Source organism: Emydura macquarii, unplaced genomic scaffold (genome assembly GCF_026122565.2).
Source record: "Emydura macquarii macquarii isolate MOO-44397 ecotype Brisbane River unplaced genomic scaffold, CSIRO-AGI_Emac_v2 contig_3451, whole genome shotgun sequence".
In the NCBI taxonomy this organism is placed as follows: domain Eukaryota; kingdom Metazoa; phylum Chordata; order Testudines; family Chelidae; genus Emydura; species Emydura macquarii.
The window spans coordinates 3962108-3981936 of record NW_027133588.1 but is presented as its reverse complement, the minus strand read 5'-3'; the positions used below and the strand labels follow the sequence as shown (position 1 = coordinate 3981936).

The following is a 19829-nucleotide window of genomic DNA, read 5'->3' as shown; positions in this document are numbered from 1 at the left end:
TTTCACTAAGGCCTGGTCTACACTTACTGGGAAATTCAGTGGCAGTCAACAGGAGTTATGCAAACTACATAGAGTAGCTTGCATAACTTATGTTGACTTCCTAAAGTCTGTTGTGCATGATGTCTCCACTACACTGTGCCAATGGGAAATGTGTATCCGTCGATGCAGCATTACCATTTTCTGGAGGTGGTTTTAGTAAATCGACTTCTGGAACGATTGAACAGGTCTTCACGTCCGCTCAATCAAACCAGATAGATTGATCTGATGGTGGCAAATTTGCTGCCATCAGTGTAGACATAGCCTAAGACACTGGAGATATGGCAGGGAAGACTGTTCCCCTGGTCTCCTCTCTGCTTAGTGTTGTGAGTGTGTTTGGACTGGTGGGGTTGTTCTGACAGTTCTGCTGAATGCTGATAAACCAATATTTATTTGGAGCAATCTCAGGAGACTGTTATTGGTCAGCGCCATTAACTGACTAGCATTCAGCATTGGGTGGGGCAGGTACTGTCGAATGTAGCTAGACTACAGTACAGCATGTTAACTCATCTGCCACTAAACAGTACACAACTCCACAAACCAAGCAGCTGCCAGAGTAATTGATGATTAAACACACGGCACATTGAGCAATAGCCTGGTACAGCAATGTGTCTAGATTTCTGATAACATGGCTAATAAAGAGATTTGAGAGATGCTCTGTCTTGTTCAAAGCCCTGCCCTTCTTCAACAGGTGCAGAGGGATACAGACTATGTGGATGGGTGTAGAGGAAAGGGAAGGAAGGGACAAGATTTTGGATGGCACAGAGCCAAGCTCTGCACGGTCTCCTTGTACACTACATTGCTTCAAGTTCCCTGCCAATCATGCACGGGCCAGGGGAGGTGCAGGAACAGAGCTGGTGGATTCACCACTACACCTGGAAGCTACTGCAGCCTCAGGACTGTAGTAATAACACCTACCTCTTATATAGCACTTTTCATCAGCAGATTGCAAAGCACTTTACAAGGGAAGTCAATGTCATTACCCCCATTTTATAAATGGGGAAAATGAGGCACGGAGAAGTGAAATGACATGCCTAAGGTCACCCAGAAGACTAGTGGCACCCAGGTCTCCAGCCTCTCAGTCCAGTGCTTTTATCCACTGCCCAGTAATGGCCATTAAATGGCCTGGGGAGAGATTCTTTTCTCATGGCTTCCATAGAGAAACCCAGCGATTCAAACTGTGTCAAATGTCAGTATTAGGGGTATAGTGATGCTATTCTGAGGTGGGAAAAGTACTGCCCTTTGAAAAGTTTTTCATCATGTTATCATGGATGAATAACTCTGGAAACCTGGCTTTACAGGGACACATTTATAGAGGATGGATGGATAAAAAGCATCACACCACACAAGTTCAAACTCAAAAATGCAATGTTCCATTTAGAAAATATAACATGCATTTTCCAATAGTAGTGTCATGTTTTCCTTTCCCTTTGCAATAAAGTTAAGTAAACACAGGATGGTAATTCATCCTTAAAGACACAATCAAAGCAGATTTCATGGTTACTGAAAGCTGGAGTGTCATGTCTGAATTTTAACATAGCAGTAGCAATTTAGTCCAATATTGTCACAACTATGATTTCCAGAGCTCCTTTCCATTGTATTGCAGTTGACCTCCAGGAGTTCTTCAAAACCTGCTAACCCAAGGTTCAGTCTACCGAGCTGTTCATTAGAAATTTTAATTAAAAGGATTTCTGGTTCTGGTTCTGGCTGTAAACCAGACTACAGTGCTATGCACATGAATGGATGACAAGGTCAGCCAGGTTAGAATGCTTCCCTGAAGCTGGGAAGATTTCATTAGTCTCTCAGCAAGGAACACTGTGATGTCTAACACTCTCTTGTGTGTGTGCAAGGCCAAATTCTGCTCTCAGATACACTCATGTAAACCTAGAAAAACTCTGCTGATTTCAGCGGTGTTGATCTGGATTTATACCAGTGGAACATAGAAGAATTTATTCCAGATTTAGTACATACGATAGAGTAACCGATTCACTCGTGATAATGGTGCCATAGGAAGGAGGGAAAAGTTACAATTTCACAGAGGAGAGATGAATCCAAACCAAGACCTATGAAATTCAGGGGTATCTTACATTCAAGCTCTGATTCAGATCAGAAATTTGCAAATGGCTTCAATCTTTGTGCTGGACTGAACCAAGACTGGATTTGAATGTTGCAGCCTGAGCCCCTCTCAAACAGAGAGATAAGAACTGCAACTCGTTCTGGAGTTCATACGACATCTGCGGAATATAAGCCAGTTACTGAGACCTGAGGCTGGTGCAGCCTTAGCATCATCTTCAAGTTCTGAAATGACATCAAATGGATTGGAGACAGGACACACCTCAGGGTGGCTGCTCAGCCCAAACTGAAAGACTAACAAAAATACCCAGAAATAGATCTTTAACCACCCAAGGAAAACTGGGATTCTTCTATGCTAAGAAGAATGGAAAGAACATTCTTCAAGTACTGGCAGACAAAAGGACAGTGTGCGGTCTTTCCAGAGCCAATCTAAGAGATGTGACTGCAAGATTGGATGAGCTTCTGAAATTAATGGGCAAGATTCCACTGGTGAGGGTGCATATCAGCTCTAATGACAATGCTTCACGTAATACCTCACAGATCATAGATTATTTCAGAGAACTCAGAAGGGTGTTCATGGAGAAGAATGTCTAAGTGATCTTCTTGGAGATACTTCGGTGACCCAGGGACCCCTTGATGCCAACTGGCAAAGGGCATAATGGGATGTATAGGGGTTTAGAGGGATGCCTTGCATCTGATGTCTACATAATAGTGTGCCAAACAGTAGCATGTGAGGTCTTTACTGACAGCCAGTAATGACAGACAGCATCCTTCACCTAGGAAGCATGTTTATTTCATGAAAAAAGGGATCATGGCCAGCCAGTTTGTCAAGGGCTGTGAAAGACTTTGGGATAAGCTGAATTTGTTGGACAAGAGGGTATCTTGTTAATTAAGTCTAGGCTCTAGAATGAGTGTTATGATTTCATTTTATATGTAACCATTTGTTTTCAATACTTCTGCCTACTTGCTATTACTTGAATCTCTCCTCTTTGTTAAATACACTTACCTTGTTTTTACTATAAGCGAATCTCAGTGCTGTGTATCAGGCATGAGCTTCTTCATCTTGAGCTTGAGGACTAGCCAACCTGGTCTCCATGCAGATTAATGAGTTCAGTCGGGTTGCAGTAAGACTGTCTGACTGGCTGGCCTGCCTGACTGGCTGAAGGGAGCCAGCAGGCCTACTTTTAAGCTCAGCAAAAGCAGCATGTTGCTGGTTTCTCATCATGTATTCCTGCAGCAGTAATTCTTCCTTTGTCTGCCTTTTTCCAAGCCTTGCTTTCGCCTTCTTCCTCTCGTGCTCCAGTCTGCTCCAGCCCTGCTTGCTCCTGACTCTGTCACTGACCCTCATCTTGACTCCTGATTCATGTCTCTGGCTTTGACCTTTGACTCTAGTTGCACCCCAGCCTGACTACTGCTCTAGCCTTTATGCCTGACTGCCCACCCCTTGGTTGTAACACCGTGTGCTAAACAGAGCTGTAATCTCTGGTGTAACTGGTGAGCTGAAGCATATTGTTCCTTTGAGAGCAGAGGATCTGGGACTTCTATGAGTTTGCAGTGGATCAGGGCATGAACACTGCAGGGAGAAACTCAGAGGGCTCAGGAGTTGGAGTGTGCCTAGTGCTAACCTGTAAAGGGAGAGCGGAGCCTGTGTGGGCTGAGAGGGGAGGGCCTGTGTGGGAAGTGGCTTGTGGAGCCAGGGAGCTGACCTCCAGCAAGGCACAGACAAGGCTCCCTCACACTACGGGCAGGTGGTAGTGAGGTACCTCATAACCCCTGCTATCCCCGGGAAGCATCACTCCTTCTTGTCTCAACAGCAAAGGATAACAGAAGACAGAAGAGTCTAAAAGCAAAGTTCTAGCTAGGTAAGTGATATAAGGGAGAAAGTTTTGATTTGGTGGAACATTGGTCCACCTTCTATGGGGAGAGGGGATTGTATAGTTTGGATGGCCTCCATTCAGAAGAGGAACCAACCTTCTAGAGGACAGGCTGGATAGAAGAGCTGGGAGGGCATTAAACTAACAATAAAATGGGAGGATGAAAAGTGGGGAAAAATGAACACTAATGTAGCAGAAAATCAAGATGTCAAGAACAAAATTATTCAACCACTGAAAAGAAGAAATTCTTTAAATTGCCTATACCCCAAAGCCAGGAGCCTGGGTAATAAACAAGAGGAACTGGAATTGCTCATTTATGAGCACCAATTTGATCTACTTGGTATTACTGAAAGTGAGTGGGAAGAGTCATATGATTGGAATGTTACAATCAAGGGTTATAACCCATTTAGGAAGGATCAAGTGGGATAAAGGGGATGAGAAGTGGCACTCATAAAAAATGGCATTATCTGTTTCCGAGTCACTGACAACTCTGAAGCAAATGATCTTGTGCTTCATATAAAGAACAAGATGGGATACTAGTTGGTGTCTGCTTTAAATACATATCTAAAATGTGTAAGAAAAAAAGTTGCATCCAATGGATGGAGGCAGATGATGAAGGTTCAGAAATGGTACATCTCCAGTCAGGATATACACTTTTTAACCTCTCTATTGTTTCCCTGTCTGGTTTTGGCAGCTCTGGCATGTTGCTAATACTATGTTTTTCTCAAGCCCCGTTTCAAATTGCTACACTGTGTATCATCCTCAGGCCTTAAAATAAGCTTAAGCTTCCATGATGATTTATAAAACAATTTCCTGTGGAAAACGTAACCAGTCTTGTAGAACAGAACACTTATCCAGTGCCAGTTCAGAGTGCTAATGCTTCCATTAAGCTACAAGCAGGCTCTTAATGATAACATTTTTGAGTGAAATAAACCCAATGGTATCAAATTTTCTGAACCAGCAACTGTCACTATCATTTACAACTTATTCAGCTTCTGGGATAATAGCCAAGAATGCATATTTCCTCTGTCCTGGTCAGTGATTATAGTTGAGTTTTCTCAAAGTATTTAAAAAAAAATCATTTCCTCAACACAGGAGTGCAAATCAGACAATACACTTTACTGCATCTTCATTTCCTTGGCAGCAGTACAAAGCTTGGCAGACTGTCTCTAGGAGATTAAACCCGCACAGTGTCATTAAATGAAGGTTTGCAAAAGGAGCAACGAGAGAGAAAAAAGTCACTATGCTATGAGTGAACTTCAGCCAGCATCAGGCCAAATGCTGGGCCCTTGGGCCAAACATAATGATTACGGTACTATATGTACAAGTGCATCGTTGTGTGGCATGGCTTAAAAAATCCTCTTGTATGTGCAAGAGCAAATATTTAAAATCAGTCACCTGTATTCATCATTCGTCCAACAGGCAGTGTGGGGACGATGTTCCCACCACTTGTGTAATTATGCCACTGGCTTCATTTAAATGATAATGATGCTTTGTACTTTGAGAACTTCCTGTGAAAGGTGCTAAGTTTTTCACAGGTTGGGTCCTCGAACAAGAAAGGGAGACAGAAATTATGAGACTTACCACAGGCCACACAATGAACCAGTGGGAGAGTCAGGAACAGAACCCAGGAGTCTGGAGTTTCTGATTCTAATCACCTGAAGGATTTGCTTTCTTTGGGGTGAGAGATAGGACAGCCTTTTGTCACTGACATTAGATCAGTAAATGAAATCAATATAGCCATCTTTTTTAAAAAGGATCAGATGTTGGGTGCTAAACTTGACATACTTTGGGCTAGATATTCAGAGATGCTGAATGCCCCTGGATTTTGTCAAAGTCACTGGAAGCTGCAGGTACTTAGGACTGCTGAATATCAGGAGCAAGGACCACAGTTTTCAGAAGTGGCCATGGATTTTGCATGCCTCAGTTACTGGGTTCCTTTGGGCCAAATTTTCAAAGATGCTGACCACCCAAAACTACAGCTGAAGTCAACGGGTGCTCAGGCACCTCTAAAAACAAGACCTAATGTGTCTCAAATTGGATATCAATAAATGGAGGCACACAAAATCAATGGTTTCTTTGAAACTGTGGCTGTACCTGTCCATGGTTTGGTAGGTATTTCCTCCAGGGATCTGGAAATCTTCAGAAGAGCATTTTTATAAAGAGAAAAAATGTTTTACTACCACACTACAAGATTATGAAGATAGTTACCACTTACAGTACCATTACTGCCGCTAGCACTGGATAGACAAGAGCACCAGAGGCCATAAATGGAGCTTGAGATAAATTCTGGCCAGACACAGGAAATGTTGTTCCATTCAGCGATCAGTAAATGTTTGGAATGGCCAATCAAGATTGTTACACTATAAATAACTGAGATAATGAATAAGCAAATTTATTTAATCTTGGGGAAAATTGAGGCAATGTTTCTTAGAGAAAATTGCTGTCTCTCCCATATGTTAGCCCCCACAGAGGGAAATGCCACACATTCAGAGGTGTATTTTACTAAAATGATTACTAAGAGTGTTTTTTACATGGAGTTAGGGTTTGGACTGTAACTTGATAATCAAACCTGAGTAATGGGTTGCACATAGTTGAGCTGCCTACCACAGGATGACTGGCCCCTTTAAGAGGGAGCAGGGACAATGCACCTGTGACTGTTTATCTGACCCCAATTAGGTTTAAAAGAGTGTATTTGGGCCTAGAGAAGAAGGAAACTTGGTGAGTTAGAGCCAGGGATCTGCAAGAATCAGGTGCTACAGGCAGGCTGCCAGAGTTCCCTGGAGGGGAGGCAAGACTCCAGGTGTGGCGATGGGTTCTCTGTGAGCTGAGGCGAATGCCAGCTTGTTACATGTGGTGAAGACTGGGCAGGCAATTGGCCTGTAGAACTGAAGGGAGATTGAAGCCTCTGCACACTGACTGATACCCCACCCAGTTTGTGTGACCAGGTAAGGTGGTGGAGGTATATCTGTTGGTAAGGGCGCAGTGACAGCAGAATCAGAAACAGCCCCAGCCCAGGCTCCTGCAGTTAATGGAGAGCCAGCAGAAGCAGCAGGAGGCACACTTTGCCACTCAACAGCGGTGGCAAGAGGCTCATTTCCAGCAACAAGAATGGTTGCAGAAGTGGCTGGGCCAAGGGACTTTGGGGAATTTGGTTGGTATTAGGGAGGGTAGCTTGGGCTGGCTGGTCCCTGGACTGGAGAAGCTGGGGTCAGAGGAAGATGCAGAGGCCACTCTATGTACCTTCGAGTTAGTGTCCAGTGCAGTGGACTGGGAAGAATTGTCTGGGGAATTATACATAGCATGTTTGATAGGTGAGGGGCTGGCAGCCTACTGAGCATTGAGCAATAAGCAGGTGCACTCCTATCCTGTGGTGAAGGCTACCATCTTAGACAGATTGGGACTGATCCTGGAGGCATATCAGTACTATTTTTGGGCTGAGTCATTCCCATAGGGGGCATGATAATGGGTACTGGCTCAGTGATTACAGGACCTTGCTGCCCAGTGGTTATGCCCAGAGACTAGCTCCATAGAGAAAGTAATGAACTGAGTGATCCTGGAGCTATTCTTGAAGACCCTTCCCATGGGACCCCAGAGCTGGGTAAGGTGGTTCCAAACTGGCTCCGTGGACGAGGTAGTCAAAAGGACTGAGGGAAGGGGGAGAATCCCCTCGGAGCAGTAGCCCAGAGTCAGCTGAGGAATGGATTTTGTTCATTTTGCCTATATTAGGAAAATAAAACTGCCAGGAAAAAGATTGTATGGCAGTGGGTCCTATGTGTGCTGGGAGAAGGCCAGCTTATTACACTGTCCCACAAACAGGGCAGGGTCCCATTTTCCCCCTCTGCACCCATTCAATTATGCTAATCAGTAAGTTGAAAGGGTGGAGTCTTGGATCCTTACAATGTGGAGTTCATGACTGAGCCCTTGGGGACTGCAGACAATGACAAAGCAAAAGCAATAGAAGCTTTGCAATCAGACCCCAGATGGAAAAATTGCAAGCGTCCGCCACACTGCTACCTAACAGCAGGCTCCAGCCCTGGTTCAGAAGGGACCATCAGAGAGAGCTGTTTACACTCAGTGACCCATTCAGTCTTTGGCCTCCCTATTGTGATGGTAGTTGGTGAGGGGGCTCCCTACCCCAATAGGGATTGAATCTGAGTGCCTCACTTTAAAAATACAACACTTGCATAGATTCTTCAAAACCAAGGGTAAATAACGGAGAACACAGAGTTCAGTATAAGACGCAGGATACTGAGCACACAGGAGGAGTAAGGTAATGAAAATGTCTAATAAATGCCTTCTGTAGTATAAACAGATCAGGTACAGACCATGAGAATCAGTCAAGACAACACAAGAAGTAATGAAAGTAACAAGAGAATACAGAATGGTAATTTGGAAAAGGCAAACCACAAGAATGCCAATTTCTCTTTCTTTAAAAGGCAAATGATACCTTCCACAAAATATGCATTAAAAAATAACAAGGGCCATACTGATCAGAGATGCACATGATAGAATATTTTAGAATATCAGCCCTAGACCCACAAGCAGCCAAGGATTTTTTAAGACATTCCGTGCAGTGATACACTCATGCTACAGTATATTCAGTACAGGAAGTGTCAGACAGAAGTATTGCACCATCGTTTGGTGACAGCAGTGTATCATAAGACCTTATACAGTGCACTGGCCCAGACATGCCAAAGAACCAGTCCAATGGAATGCTATTGTATTGTACAATAGCTGCAGCATGTTTCAGCAGTTTGATAAATAGCTTCATTACCATTGAAAACCTAGAACAGAACTTGATCTTTAGTCCTTAATGAAATGGAAGTTGCCAGTCAATCTACTATCCACTCTGTCTATCATTAATATACAAACTCTGAGCACTAGTCCCTATTCAATGTACATATTCTACATCTTATAGCCAGAAACCTTCATGAGATTCAGCATGATTGGTCATTGCAATTCAGTAGGAACTCCAAGGTGAGACTGGGGAGGATGTGTGCAGTTTGGGACAGAGGTGCACTAGCGGAGGAGGGTAGAATTGGCTGTCCAGCATGTGCCCGCAGTATGCTTTAAGTATCCTTATTTCAGTGGGTAATTAAAAGAACGGTTACTTACCTTGTAACTGTTGTTCTTTGAGATGTGTTGCTCATGTCTATTCCCAATTTAGGTTTGTGTGCTCGCCAAATGCACCGATGCCAGAAACTTTTTTCCCTTAGTGATACCCATACCAGCCAGCTCTAACATTCCCTGCAGTGGCATACACATGCACCTGCATATAGGTGCCGTGGGCTCCCCCTCCCTCTCAGTTCCTTCTTACTGGAACTCTGACTGAGGGGAAGGAGGGCGGGTGTGGAAGGGACATAAGCAACACATCTTGAAGAACAACGTTACAAGGTAAATAACCGTTCTTTCTTCTTCGAGTGCTTGCTCATGTCCATTCCCAATTTAGTGACTCACCAGCAGTGTCTTCGGAGGCGGGCATGAGTTCAGGGTTGTGACCTTTGAAGCACCACTCTACCAAAGCTAGCATCATCCTGGGCTTGCTGCGTAAGCGCATAGTGGGATGCGAAGGTATGTACTAATGACCAGGTAGCTGCCCTGCAGATGTTCAATATAAGGATGTGCGCCTGGAAGGCCACAGAAGATGCCTGTGCCTTCATTGAGTGGGCTGTCAAGGACACCCGAGTTGTGATTCCCACCTGCTCACAACAGGCCTGGATGCAGGCCGTGATCCATTTTGAAATATGCTGCAAGGAAACCTGTAAGCCCTTCATCCAATCCGCAACCACCATGAAGTGCTGAGAAGAGCAGCAGAAGGACTTAGTCCTGTTAATATAAAATGCCAGGGTCCTCCTCAAGTCGAGAGTGTGCAAGTGTCTCTCCTCACTGGAGTTGTGTGGCTTGGGGTAGAAAACAGGCAGGAAGATCTCTTGATTCAGGTGAAAATGGGAAACCACTTTAGGCCAAAAGGCCGGATGCGGTTGTAGCTGGATCTTGTCCTTGAAGAACACCATGTATAGTGACTCCAACATTAAAGCTCTGATCTCTGACACTCGCCTGGCGGACATGATAGAAACCAGGAAGGCGACCTTCCATGACAGGTATGTAAGGGAGCATGAGGCCATGGGGTCAAAGGGCGGTCCAGTAAGTCTGGAAAGGACCAAGTTTAAGTCCCACTGAGGAGGAGGCTCCCTTATCGGCGAGAAAAGCCTTTCCAGCCCTTTGAGGAGCTTAGTTGTCATTCCATGAGAATAGACTGTTCTACCTTCCACCAACAGGTGGAAAGCAGATATGGCTGCCACATGGATCTTCACTGATGAGAAGGCCAATCCCTCTTGTTTCAAATGGAGCAGGATATTCCAGGATTATAGGGATCAATGTCTCCATCAGGGACACGCCATGTTCGGTCGCTCAGCAGGTGAAGCGCTTCCACTTGGCTCACTAGGCAGATCTGGTCGATGGCTTTGTGCTTTCCAGGAGCACCCACTGAATCTGGATTGAACAGGCCTGCTCCCCTTGGTTCAGCCACAGAGCATCCAAGCCGTCAGGTGGAGGGAGGCCAGCTCTGGGTGGAGCAGCTGACCTTGATCCTGGAACAGAAAGTCCGGGCGCAGGGGCATGGTCCAATGCCTGGGACCCACCAGCTCCACCAGCATCCCGAACCAATACTGTCTGGGCCACTCTGGTGCCACCAGGATAATCTGTGCCTTGTCCCTCTTCACCTTCAGGAGGACCTTGTGGATCAGAGGTGTTGATGGGAAGGCGTACAGGAGCCCCTCCAACCAGGGGAGGAGAAAAGCGTTGGTGATGGAGCCTGCACTGAGGCCCTGGAGGAAGCAGAAGCCACAGTACTATCTGTTGGCCCTGGTGGCAAAGAGGTCCACTCGGGGATTGCCACACCTTCGGAAGATATGAGCCATCACCTCCGGGTGGAGGGACCATTCATGGTGAGAACAGAAGGCCCTGCTAAGACAGTCCGTTAAAGAGTTGTTGACCCTTGGGAGGTGAACTGCTATTAGGTGGATATTGTGGTTGATGCAGAACTCCCAGAAGCGCAAGGCCTCTACACACAGGGGATCTGGCCCCCCCTTATCTGTTGATATAATATACGGAGACCATATTGTCCGTGAGACTCTGCACCACCCTGTAGGTAAGATGAGGTGGAAAAACTGCACAGACTAGTCGAGTTGCCCTGAACTCTTTGATATTGATGTGTAACCCCAGCTTCCATGGGGTAACCATGGTTACCAACAGCTGGGGTGTTTCATAGGGCATTCCTGAGAGGACGTGACCCGGAGTCGGCCACCAGATCAAAGAGGTATTTCTAGAGGGACCGTAAGTATCCTGTCCAAGCGGTGCCTGATCGGAGAATATACTGACACCAACCACATCTGGAGGGGTTTGAGGTGCAACCTGGCCTGGGGAACCACATAGATGCAGGCCGCCATGTGGCCCAGGAGGTTAAGGTACACCCTCGCTGTTGTAAGGGGACAGGCCAAAATATGAGTAATGATTTCTGTCATTGCCTGGAATCTTTCCTCCAGAAGGAATGCTCTGGCCCTGGATGAGTCCAGCATTGCCTCGATGTACTCTATGCTTTGCACGGGGACTAATACAGATTTCTGTTTGTTTATTAGGAGCCTCAGCACCTGACAAACACCTCAGGTGATCGATATACTGACCTGGACCTGAGATCTTGACCTGCCTCTGATGAGCCATCATCCAAGTAAGGGAATACCTGCACTCCTCTCCTTCTGAGGTAGGCCGCTACCACCGACATGCACTTGGTGAAGACTCTTGGTGCAGTCAAGCGGCCAAAGGGGGTGGATCCAAGGAAAGAACTGGTAGGTCGCTCTCGGGCGCACCTTCAAAAGGACTGCTTCCCACCCTGGTTATGGTGGCTAGGGCTCAGTTGAGGGCTGGCTGCTGCCTCTTGTAAGATTTGTTCTTCTTCTTATAGCAGTCTCTGTGGGGGTGGTCCCCAGACTGCTGTTCATGCTGGGGCTTAAAATGCTCCCTAGAGGAGAAAGGAGTATAGAGATCAAGGGACCACAAAGTCACCCTGGAGTCCTTCATGCCATGCAATTGGGCATCTGCCTGCTTGGCAAAGAGGGACCGCACTATCGAAGGGGAGGTTCTGAATGAACTGCTGGACCTCAGATGGGAGACCCGAGGACGGAGCCATGACGCTTGCCTCATCGATATCACTGACGCCTTGGTCCTGCCTGCAGAATCTGCTGTGTCGGAGGCCACTTGCAGAGATGCCCTGGCCACTGGTCTCCCTTCTTCCAATATGGCCTCGAACTCCTGCTCGGAGGACGGGGACAGCGAGTCTGTGAACTTGTCCTGCGAGTGCCAGATATTGAATTGGTATCTACCTAGCAGTGCCTGTTGGTTTACCACTTGCAGCTACAGGCTGGCCATAAAATAAATTTTTCAACCAAACAAGTCGAGTCTCTTGGTGTCCTTATATTTAGGGTTTGAGCTGACTTTCCCCTGCCTGTCCCTCTCGTTGGCGGCCGTGACAACCAGGTAACCCGGTGCAGGGTAGGTGTAAAGGAATTTAAAACCCTTCGCCAGCACGTAATATTTTCTTTCTGCCCTCTTGGATGTGGGGAGGCTGGGGTTTGCCACAGGGCCTTGGCAAGTTTAACAACCCCCTCATGGACTGGAAGGGCCACTCTACTAGGAGCTGCCAAAGCCAATATCCTGAACAGCTCATCCGTTGGCTCATCCAGTTCCTCTATCTTGAGGCCCAAGTTAGAGGTGACCCTTTGCAATAAGTTCCGGTGCACCTTAAACACTTGTCCACTGGCTCCGCAGATGAGGATCCCATGACCGCTTCATCTGGTGACGATGAGGAAGAGGTTGGCACCTGAGCTGGGGGAGGGGCCACGGGTGCCAAGGTGCGCGAACCATCATGGTCTGAGTCCGAGTCCAGGTGCGGTACTGTGCTCTGAGGGATGGAAGACTGCTGTGCCGAGGTTCCTCTCACGGAACCGACCTGCAGGACTCCAGAGGGAAATCCCCATCAGTAAGGCCATGGTCTGGGCCATTGACCTTGAGGCCACGCCGCCATTGGTGGTATCATGGGGAAGCTGGGCACCGTAGCTGGGGGTTGCATAGCTTGGACAACATCGATGTTGTCCAAAGATGATGTGCTGATATCCAATGGCCATGTTGGTGCCATCTCCGAATAATTTTTGGTGCCATGCAAGCCGTGTTGTCAATGCACCAGCACCGGTGTGGGACAAGCGAAGCCTGAGTGTTGGGAGTGATGAGACCGGGTCTTGTCCTTCGGCTTCCTGTATGGACTAGGCAAGTGGGGTCACAGTGCCGGGGAAACACAGTGAGTCTGGTGATCTGCGTCACTCTGCTCCATGGTGGTCCTCCACTTGGTGCTGGTCCTCCGGCAAACATCGGCGGGAGCCCGATCTGGCGGTGTCCTGACCCGGAGAGTGTAACCCGATCTCCGGGGACCGCCTGCGCACCAGTGAACGGTGCCTCGACTAAGGGGATTGGTGAGCAAACCTGTCCCTCACTGACCTGCCCCAAAAGGCCAATGCCAAGCCATGGTGCAGCATTCTGCCATCCCTTGGCATTTGTGGTACTGGCAGTGCCAAGAAGTCCTTCATAGCTTGGAAAGCCTCCGGAGTCAATGGCACCACTAATCGATGAGAGCCTCTACCACTACCTGGAGTCGGTGGAGGGCCTGGTGCCAGGATTGACACTCGCTGCGGTGAAGGACCTTTCTGAGGTGGGGAGGGTTGGTGGCCTGACATGGGTCTCTCCAGGTCCCCCTTGGCCTTCTCCACCGGAGAGCTACCCAGTCCTGTGCAAATCTTCTTAGACCTCTTCTTCGGAACCAAGGAGAGAGATTGGTGCTGGGAGGAAGAGACAGGTGCTGGAGGGGCACTGCATGCTGAGGCCATCGTGCTCAGTGCCGAGTCCGACCTGCTGGCCTCTGACACCAGTCTAAGAGCCGACTCCATCAAAATGCCCTGAAGAAGGAAGTCATGGTCAGTCTTGGTTCTCGGGCGGAAGCTTTTACAAATCTTATGCTTCTCACTGATGTGGGCTTCCCTTAGACACTTTAAACAACTTTGATGAGGGTCACTCCTGGGCATAGGCTTCTTACAGGAACCGCAGGGTTTAAACCCCAGGAAACGGGGCATGCCCCACTCTTGGACTCTAACTACTAACAAGTAGAACTAACTGTAATGAATGAGAAACTATATACACTAAAAACAACCAATAGACCACTTGGGAGATGAAAAAAACTTGTGATGGCACTGTCACTGGTGGCAAGAAGGAATTGAGAGGGAGGGGGAACCTGTAGTGCCTATATGTGGGCGCACATGCGTGCTGCTTCAGGGGGCGCTAGAGCCATCTGGTACAGGTACCACTAAGGGAAAAAAGTTTCCGGCACTGGTGCATCTGGTGAGCACACACACCTAAATTGGGAATGGACATGAGCAACACATCTCAAAGAACAACAGTTACAAGGTAAGTAACTGTTCTTTTAATTACCCACTGAAATAAGGGAATTATATTATTACTACCCACAGCAAAGCATACTGTGGGCACATGCTGGACAGCTGATCGTACTCACCCCCGCTAGTGCACCTCTGTCCTAAACTGCACAACGGGTGCCACTAAGGGAAAAAAGTTTCCGGCACTGATGCATGTGGCGAGCACACACACCTAAATTGAGAATGGACATGAGCAAGCACTCGAAGAAGAACTTACCAAATCCAGCTATAAAAAATAATGCAAACTGGCAGTAAGGAAGGCACAGCTGTTAGAAACAATATTAATGATGCATACTCATGTTCCCACAGTCTCAAAAACATAGCCATATAATTAGAGATAGGTCATAACCAGATTCTTGAATGTGAATCTTCTTGAATTTCATAGAGTGTGAATGCTCAACTTCCACCTTCGAATATGCCCGTCAGTTTGTGTTCCAGGTTCCATTTAAAACCTGAAGGATCCTATTTTCCAGTTCCAGTTTGAATGCGGACAAGACAGTAGAAGTCTCATGAACACACACCCTGTGGCTGGTTCATCCTCATGCCTGAATCCTGAACCTTTTGACCATCTCTGCTGAAAGTGTAACCAAAGATTTGTGAAGCTGCTGAATATCTCTTAATGATCAAACAATAAAACAGCAAAGGAGATTCATCAAGTTCAGAATGCGGCCTGGCTTGCCTAGAAGAGGCACCTGGAAACTGTCTGTTTCCTTTCTTGTAGCCATTAAATGGTGGCTCTAAGAGAAACCACAGAGGAAACAAAGCATGCAGCCTCCTCTTGACCCTGAGATTGTACAGGCATTTGTACCAGTGTTTCACGACAGAGGTTCTAAATACGGAAGAGATTGGTTGTAAAGCTCAGAGGTCAGAGGCTATGAGCCAGATGGCTTTCAGTGAGAGCCTGGAAGGAAACCCATTGCTTCAGGCCATACCTTATCAGGAGCACTTCAGTCTGAGCACTTCAAGACTCTTTCCACAGACACTTCCCTGGGGAAAGAGACTGATCTTGTGGCTCACTCAATCTGCAATCAAAGCATGGCCAGAGAGGATGGAGCAAAGCCAGCATTAAATCTTCCTTATGTGCCCCAGAGGCCAGATGGGGCCAGCTTTGCTCTGGAATAAATTTACAGCTGGCTGCCTACGGCTCTGAGAGGCCATCATGATAGCAAGGATCACTGGAGAGTAAGTGGTTGTTAAAGTGGGGGTTGGGGTGGGAAGGAGGATTGCTAACATAATCCTTTGAGCCATCAGTATTGTTAGAGATCCCTTGCTCTCTACTAGACTTCTCTTTATACCTTCTATGTAACTATTTACCGGCTCTTCCATCCATCTGCTCACTCACCTATATCTACAGTTGAACGCCCACTACCTCCTACACTCAGCAAGCTACCCAATCACTCCCTTGCCACCATCCCAAAATGTCACAAGCTGTGGGGAAAAAAAAGAAAGGGCACAGGACCTCTTATGGCTGCAGTGACAAACATACCATTGCCTCATTCTTTCTCAGGAGCTTCTGGGATTATATAGCTTCCTCAGCTGCTTTTCAGTTCTAAGAGAGCAGTTTGCAAGTCTCCACTGCACAGCTATAAAGGGAGTGGTGGCACAAGTAGGCTCTACAGGTTTCTCATGCCTGACCCCCATCCCTTGCAGCTGATCCATTCTCTTTATGAGGTTTTCATGTATAGTTGCAACATTTCGTATTGTAAGGAAAAAACAACAGCTCTACATGGCGAAATTTACAAAGAAGTTCGGGGGTTTTTTAAACGGAGGTAAAAATTGGAATGCTGTCTGTTATTTCAGAGGACATGCTTAACTGCCTGGGTATCTGGTACTAAAATTGCTCAAACTGGCACACTTAATTAGTATAGGAGATGTTCTCATTGACACTGTAGCAGCTCCTTTTGAGTTGGTACATTGTCAATGACCCTCTTCAAATGATGTCCCTGTGGGCATGCAGCACTCAGTTCTCACTCAGCATCAGTGGACTATAAAATTTCATTGTAATGTGCCATTCTTCAAATTTTGTGTGCTGAGTAACTGCTGTGTGTCCTCCAGGCTATTTACAAATCATAAAACTAACTAGTGGTGCCAAGATTAAAGGTCCAAATTTGGCTTTACCTCTTTTTTTTTTCTCTACCAGTACAAGTGTTTGTAAAGTCCATGTAATTCTCTAGACATATTTTTTCTCCCCAAGTTCCACTGCTCTGTTCTTTTTAAAATCAATGCCACCAGCCTACGCTAACTAAATGCTCTGTGTCTGAACAAAGAGGTGTGGGGAAAACATCTGTTTCAAGTTAACAAGGGGCAATTATTATTAGGGATAGATGAGCCCAATCCTCAAAGTTGAGAGTCAGAACAAAACAGAGGGAGAATTGGCGTCTGGGGCTTTGGTTATACAAATAGGGTCTGGATTTAAATCTGATCTTCTCCAAAATTGGGAGTATTTAGGTCTGTGGTTTTGGTTCAGTCACCTTTCAAACATTACTGGTGTTGTTCAGTCCTCCGTGCACAAAACCTGAGGATCTAGGGAAGGATGGAATTTACCTATCTACAGAGATTTAGAGTCACAGAAGTGCAGATCCTATGGCTCCATTTCCAACCTGCACCCACCCTGCCTCACTGTCCTTTTTAGCCAAGATTATTTGTGTGGAGGACACTTGAATAGATGCTCCCCTCACTGCTCTTCCCAACATGCAGCCACACAAGAGTATGTGATGAAAAGTTAAACAATAGCTATAATAGAAATTTAAATACAGTAGAAACTCAGAGTTCCGAACACCAGAGGTACGAATTGACCAGTCAACCACACACCTCATTTGGAACCAGAAATACACAGAGAAAAATAAAAAGCAAACACAGTACAGTACTGTGTTAAATGTAAATTACTAAAAAAATAAAGGGAAAGCAGCATTTTTCTTCTGTATACTAGTGTTTCATAGCTGTATTAAGTTAATGTTCAGTTGTAAACTTTTGAAAGAACAACCATAACGTTTTGTTCAGAGTTACGAACATTTCAGAGTTATGAACAACCTCCATTCCTGAGGTGTTCGTAACTCTGAGATTCTACTGTATATGAAATCTAGATTTTAAAAATCCCTTTTAATTTACTCAGTGTAAATTCATGACTTCTCCATGGCTGATGGGAACTAGTGAATTGAAAATAGATCTTTCCCTTTCACTAGCCATGCAAGAGAGACTCCTGCACCTGTGATGGAGATCATCCTTCTGTACTCTAGTACCCCATATGACACTGTAAGCAAAACATGAAATCTTTGCATGATGAAGCAGTGGAAGATAATGCAGTTGAAGTATGTGAGACTTTGTAATGACTGGAGACGATGTGCTGATCCTTGGGATATATACCTGTGGTATATATAGCATGATGATGACTGTAGTAGGTATATAGATACCATGTTAGGCTGAAGGTCTATGTAGAGTATTTTATTAATATGTGCAAGTTGAAGATCTTTGCCTTTTCACAAGATTCTTTTAAATATGAAACTTGCAATGGAAAACGTGAACAATTTCCAGAAGTCCATTATCTTGGGCAAATTGCTATGTGCGGGCTAATAAACTGATTTTGATTTAGGTTTTAAGCTCAACTTTCCCCTCTTTGCTTGAGGGCATCTTTCTGGCTCAGTAATAGGCTCTAGTAGCATTTAGGAACCAAAAGAAAATAAGTTGCCAAAAAAAAAAAAAGAAGAGTCAAATTAACTGCAGATCTAGAAAAGATCGCAGTATTTAATTATTTTAACTGGTTCTGTATTATCAGTTTGAATTATACAGTCGTGACAATCTCTGGCTTGCATTTCATGAAGACAAGTGACCATGATATTTTCATGTATATTCATGACTTATATTCAATAAATACACCAATGGATATAATTAATCCAGCCCCAACAAGTGCTGCAAAATTCACTATTACATATTTCCCATTTCTGTTCCAGGAGGAGGATGCTCTTCAGTTTAATTCTTTTCTCTACCAATCGTAAACTTTCTGTAGTTTTACAAATCAACAAGTTGAGGGTCTGATTCCATTAGGTGCTGGACATCCTTATCTCCTCATGACTTCCACTGGAGTTGAGGTGAATCTGCTCCTCCCAGGAGGTTGTCAGCACCTCACAGCATTGGGTTCTTTGTGAACCAGCCCTCTCTCTCCAAATAAGTCTGGTCTTTTTCTTATCAGAGTAAGCACTGTCCTTTCAGATCCCACAGCATGTTCTTAGGATGATACGGTATGTTTCTGGCCCAGTGGCAACAGTAAAGAGGAGACCCCTCTGTAAACAATAGAGTTCCATTTCATTTTAAAGGCTATTGTGCTCAGAGCAGGATTTAGACAAAATGCCTGTACCCTGTCTGTGCTCGTGCTCCCATTGTGGATCCCACTGGTGAGGCGGCTGTGGTAGTGGTGCACAGTGGGGGGACTGTTTTACTCAGAGGTTTCATGGTCCCCCTGTTACCAGAGAGGACCAGCATGTTGTAAACGTGAGTTAATAAACTGAGGGACCTCTGGGTAGGAGATCATTCTCTAGTTCTCTGCTAAAGGGCTTGGAGTCTCCTATCTCTGGGCTCACATTTGCAGTGTCAGCAGTGACAGGATCCATCTCAAGAGTGAGCAGAAAACAAAAAGGAAAGGAAGAAAAAGGTCAGTGAAACTCTTTGCAGTGAGAGGGAAGAGTCTGAGTTCCTCACCCCCCAGTACTGGAACACGCCCCGAGCAAGCTGGGATTGGACAGGGAGAGAGCAGATAAGGCTCAAAGAAGGGCTGCAAGAGCAGGAAAAGCTCCAACCTAGAGAAGAGGAGACAAGGTCAAAAACAGAGAAAACACAGAAAAATAAAGACCACTGAGACCTGCAGCACAAAGCCCTAGACACGAAGCCCTAGACACAGAAAAGGAGGGATCATCAGGCAGATCTCAGTCTGATGATGTTAGTCCTCACTACAAATCAGAAAAATGAAATAGTAAAGAAAATGTTCACTGCATATTTCACTGGGAAACATGAGCTACCCCCCAGAATCATTGTATTCACCCAGATTCCAGCAGAATCCCTGTTCCAAGGAAACACAGTTTTCATCAAGAGTCCATGAGAGAAGAATTTAATGGAAGATAGTAAGGAAGACCTGGAAGAAGGGAAAGAGTAGAGCCGTTCCTTTGGTGAATAGGGCCACGACAGACAGGGTTTATAGAGTTGCCAATCCCTGATTGTGACAGTGCTGAAAGTGATGAAAAAGAATCACAGGAAAAGCAGATTGGACAACAGAGCTGCAATGGCTGATCATGGAAGCACTGAGAAAGACAAAAAAGAGGCA

At 45.8% G+C, this 19829-nt stretch overlaps 1 protein-coding gene across 3 annotated transcripts in view; it reads right to left on the bottom strand.

Annotated features, from left to right (window-relative positions):
• Window positions 1-19829, bottom strand: part of CIB2 (calcium and integrin binding family member 2) — a 108962-nt gene that overhangs the window by 2170 nt on the left and 86963 nt on the right. For 2 of the 3 annotated variants that reach the window (XM_067534542.1, XM_067534544.1), the window contains exon 6: window positions 18086-18795. The exons of the other annotated variant lie outside the window; for it this stretch is intronic. In XM_067534542.1, the coding sequence (XP_067390643.1) occupies window positions 18741-18795 (55 nt within the window). In that variant the 3' untranslated portion in view covers window positions 18086-18740. Of the gene's footprint in view, window positions 1-18085; window positions 18796-19829 lie in introns of those variants that run through there. 3 annotated transcript variants of the gene reach the window in all.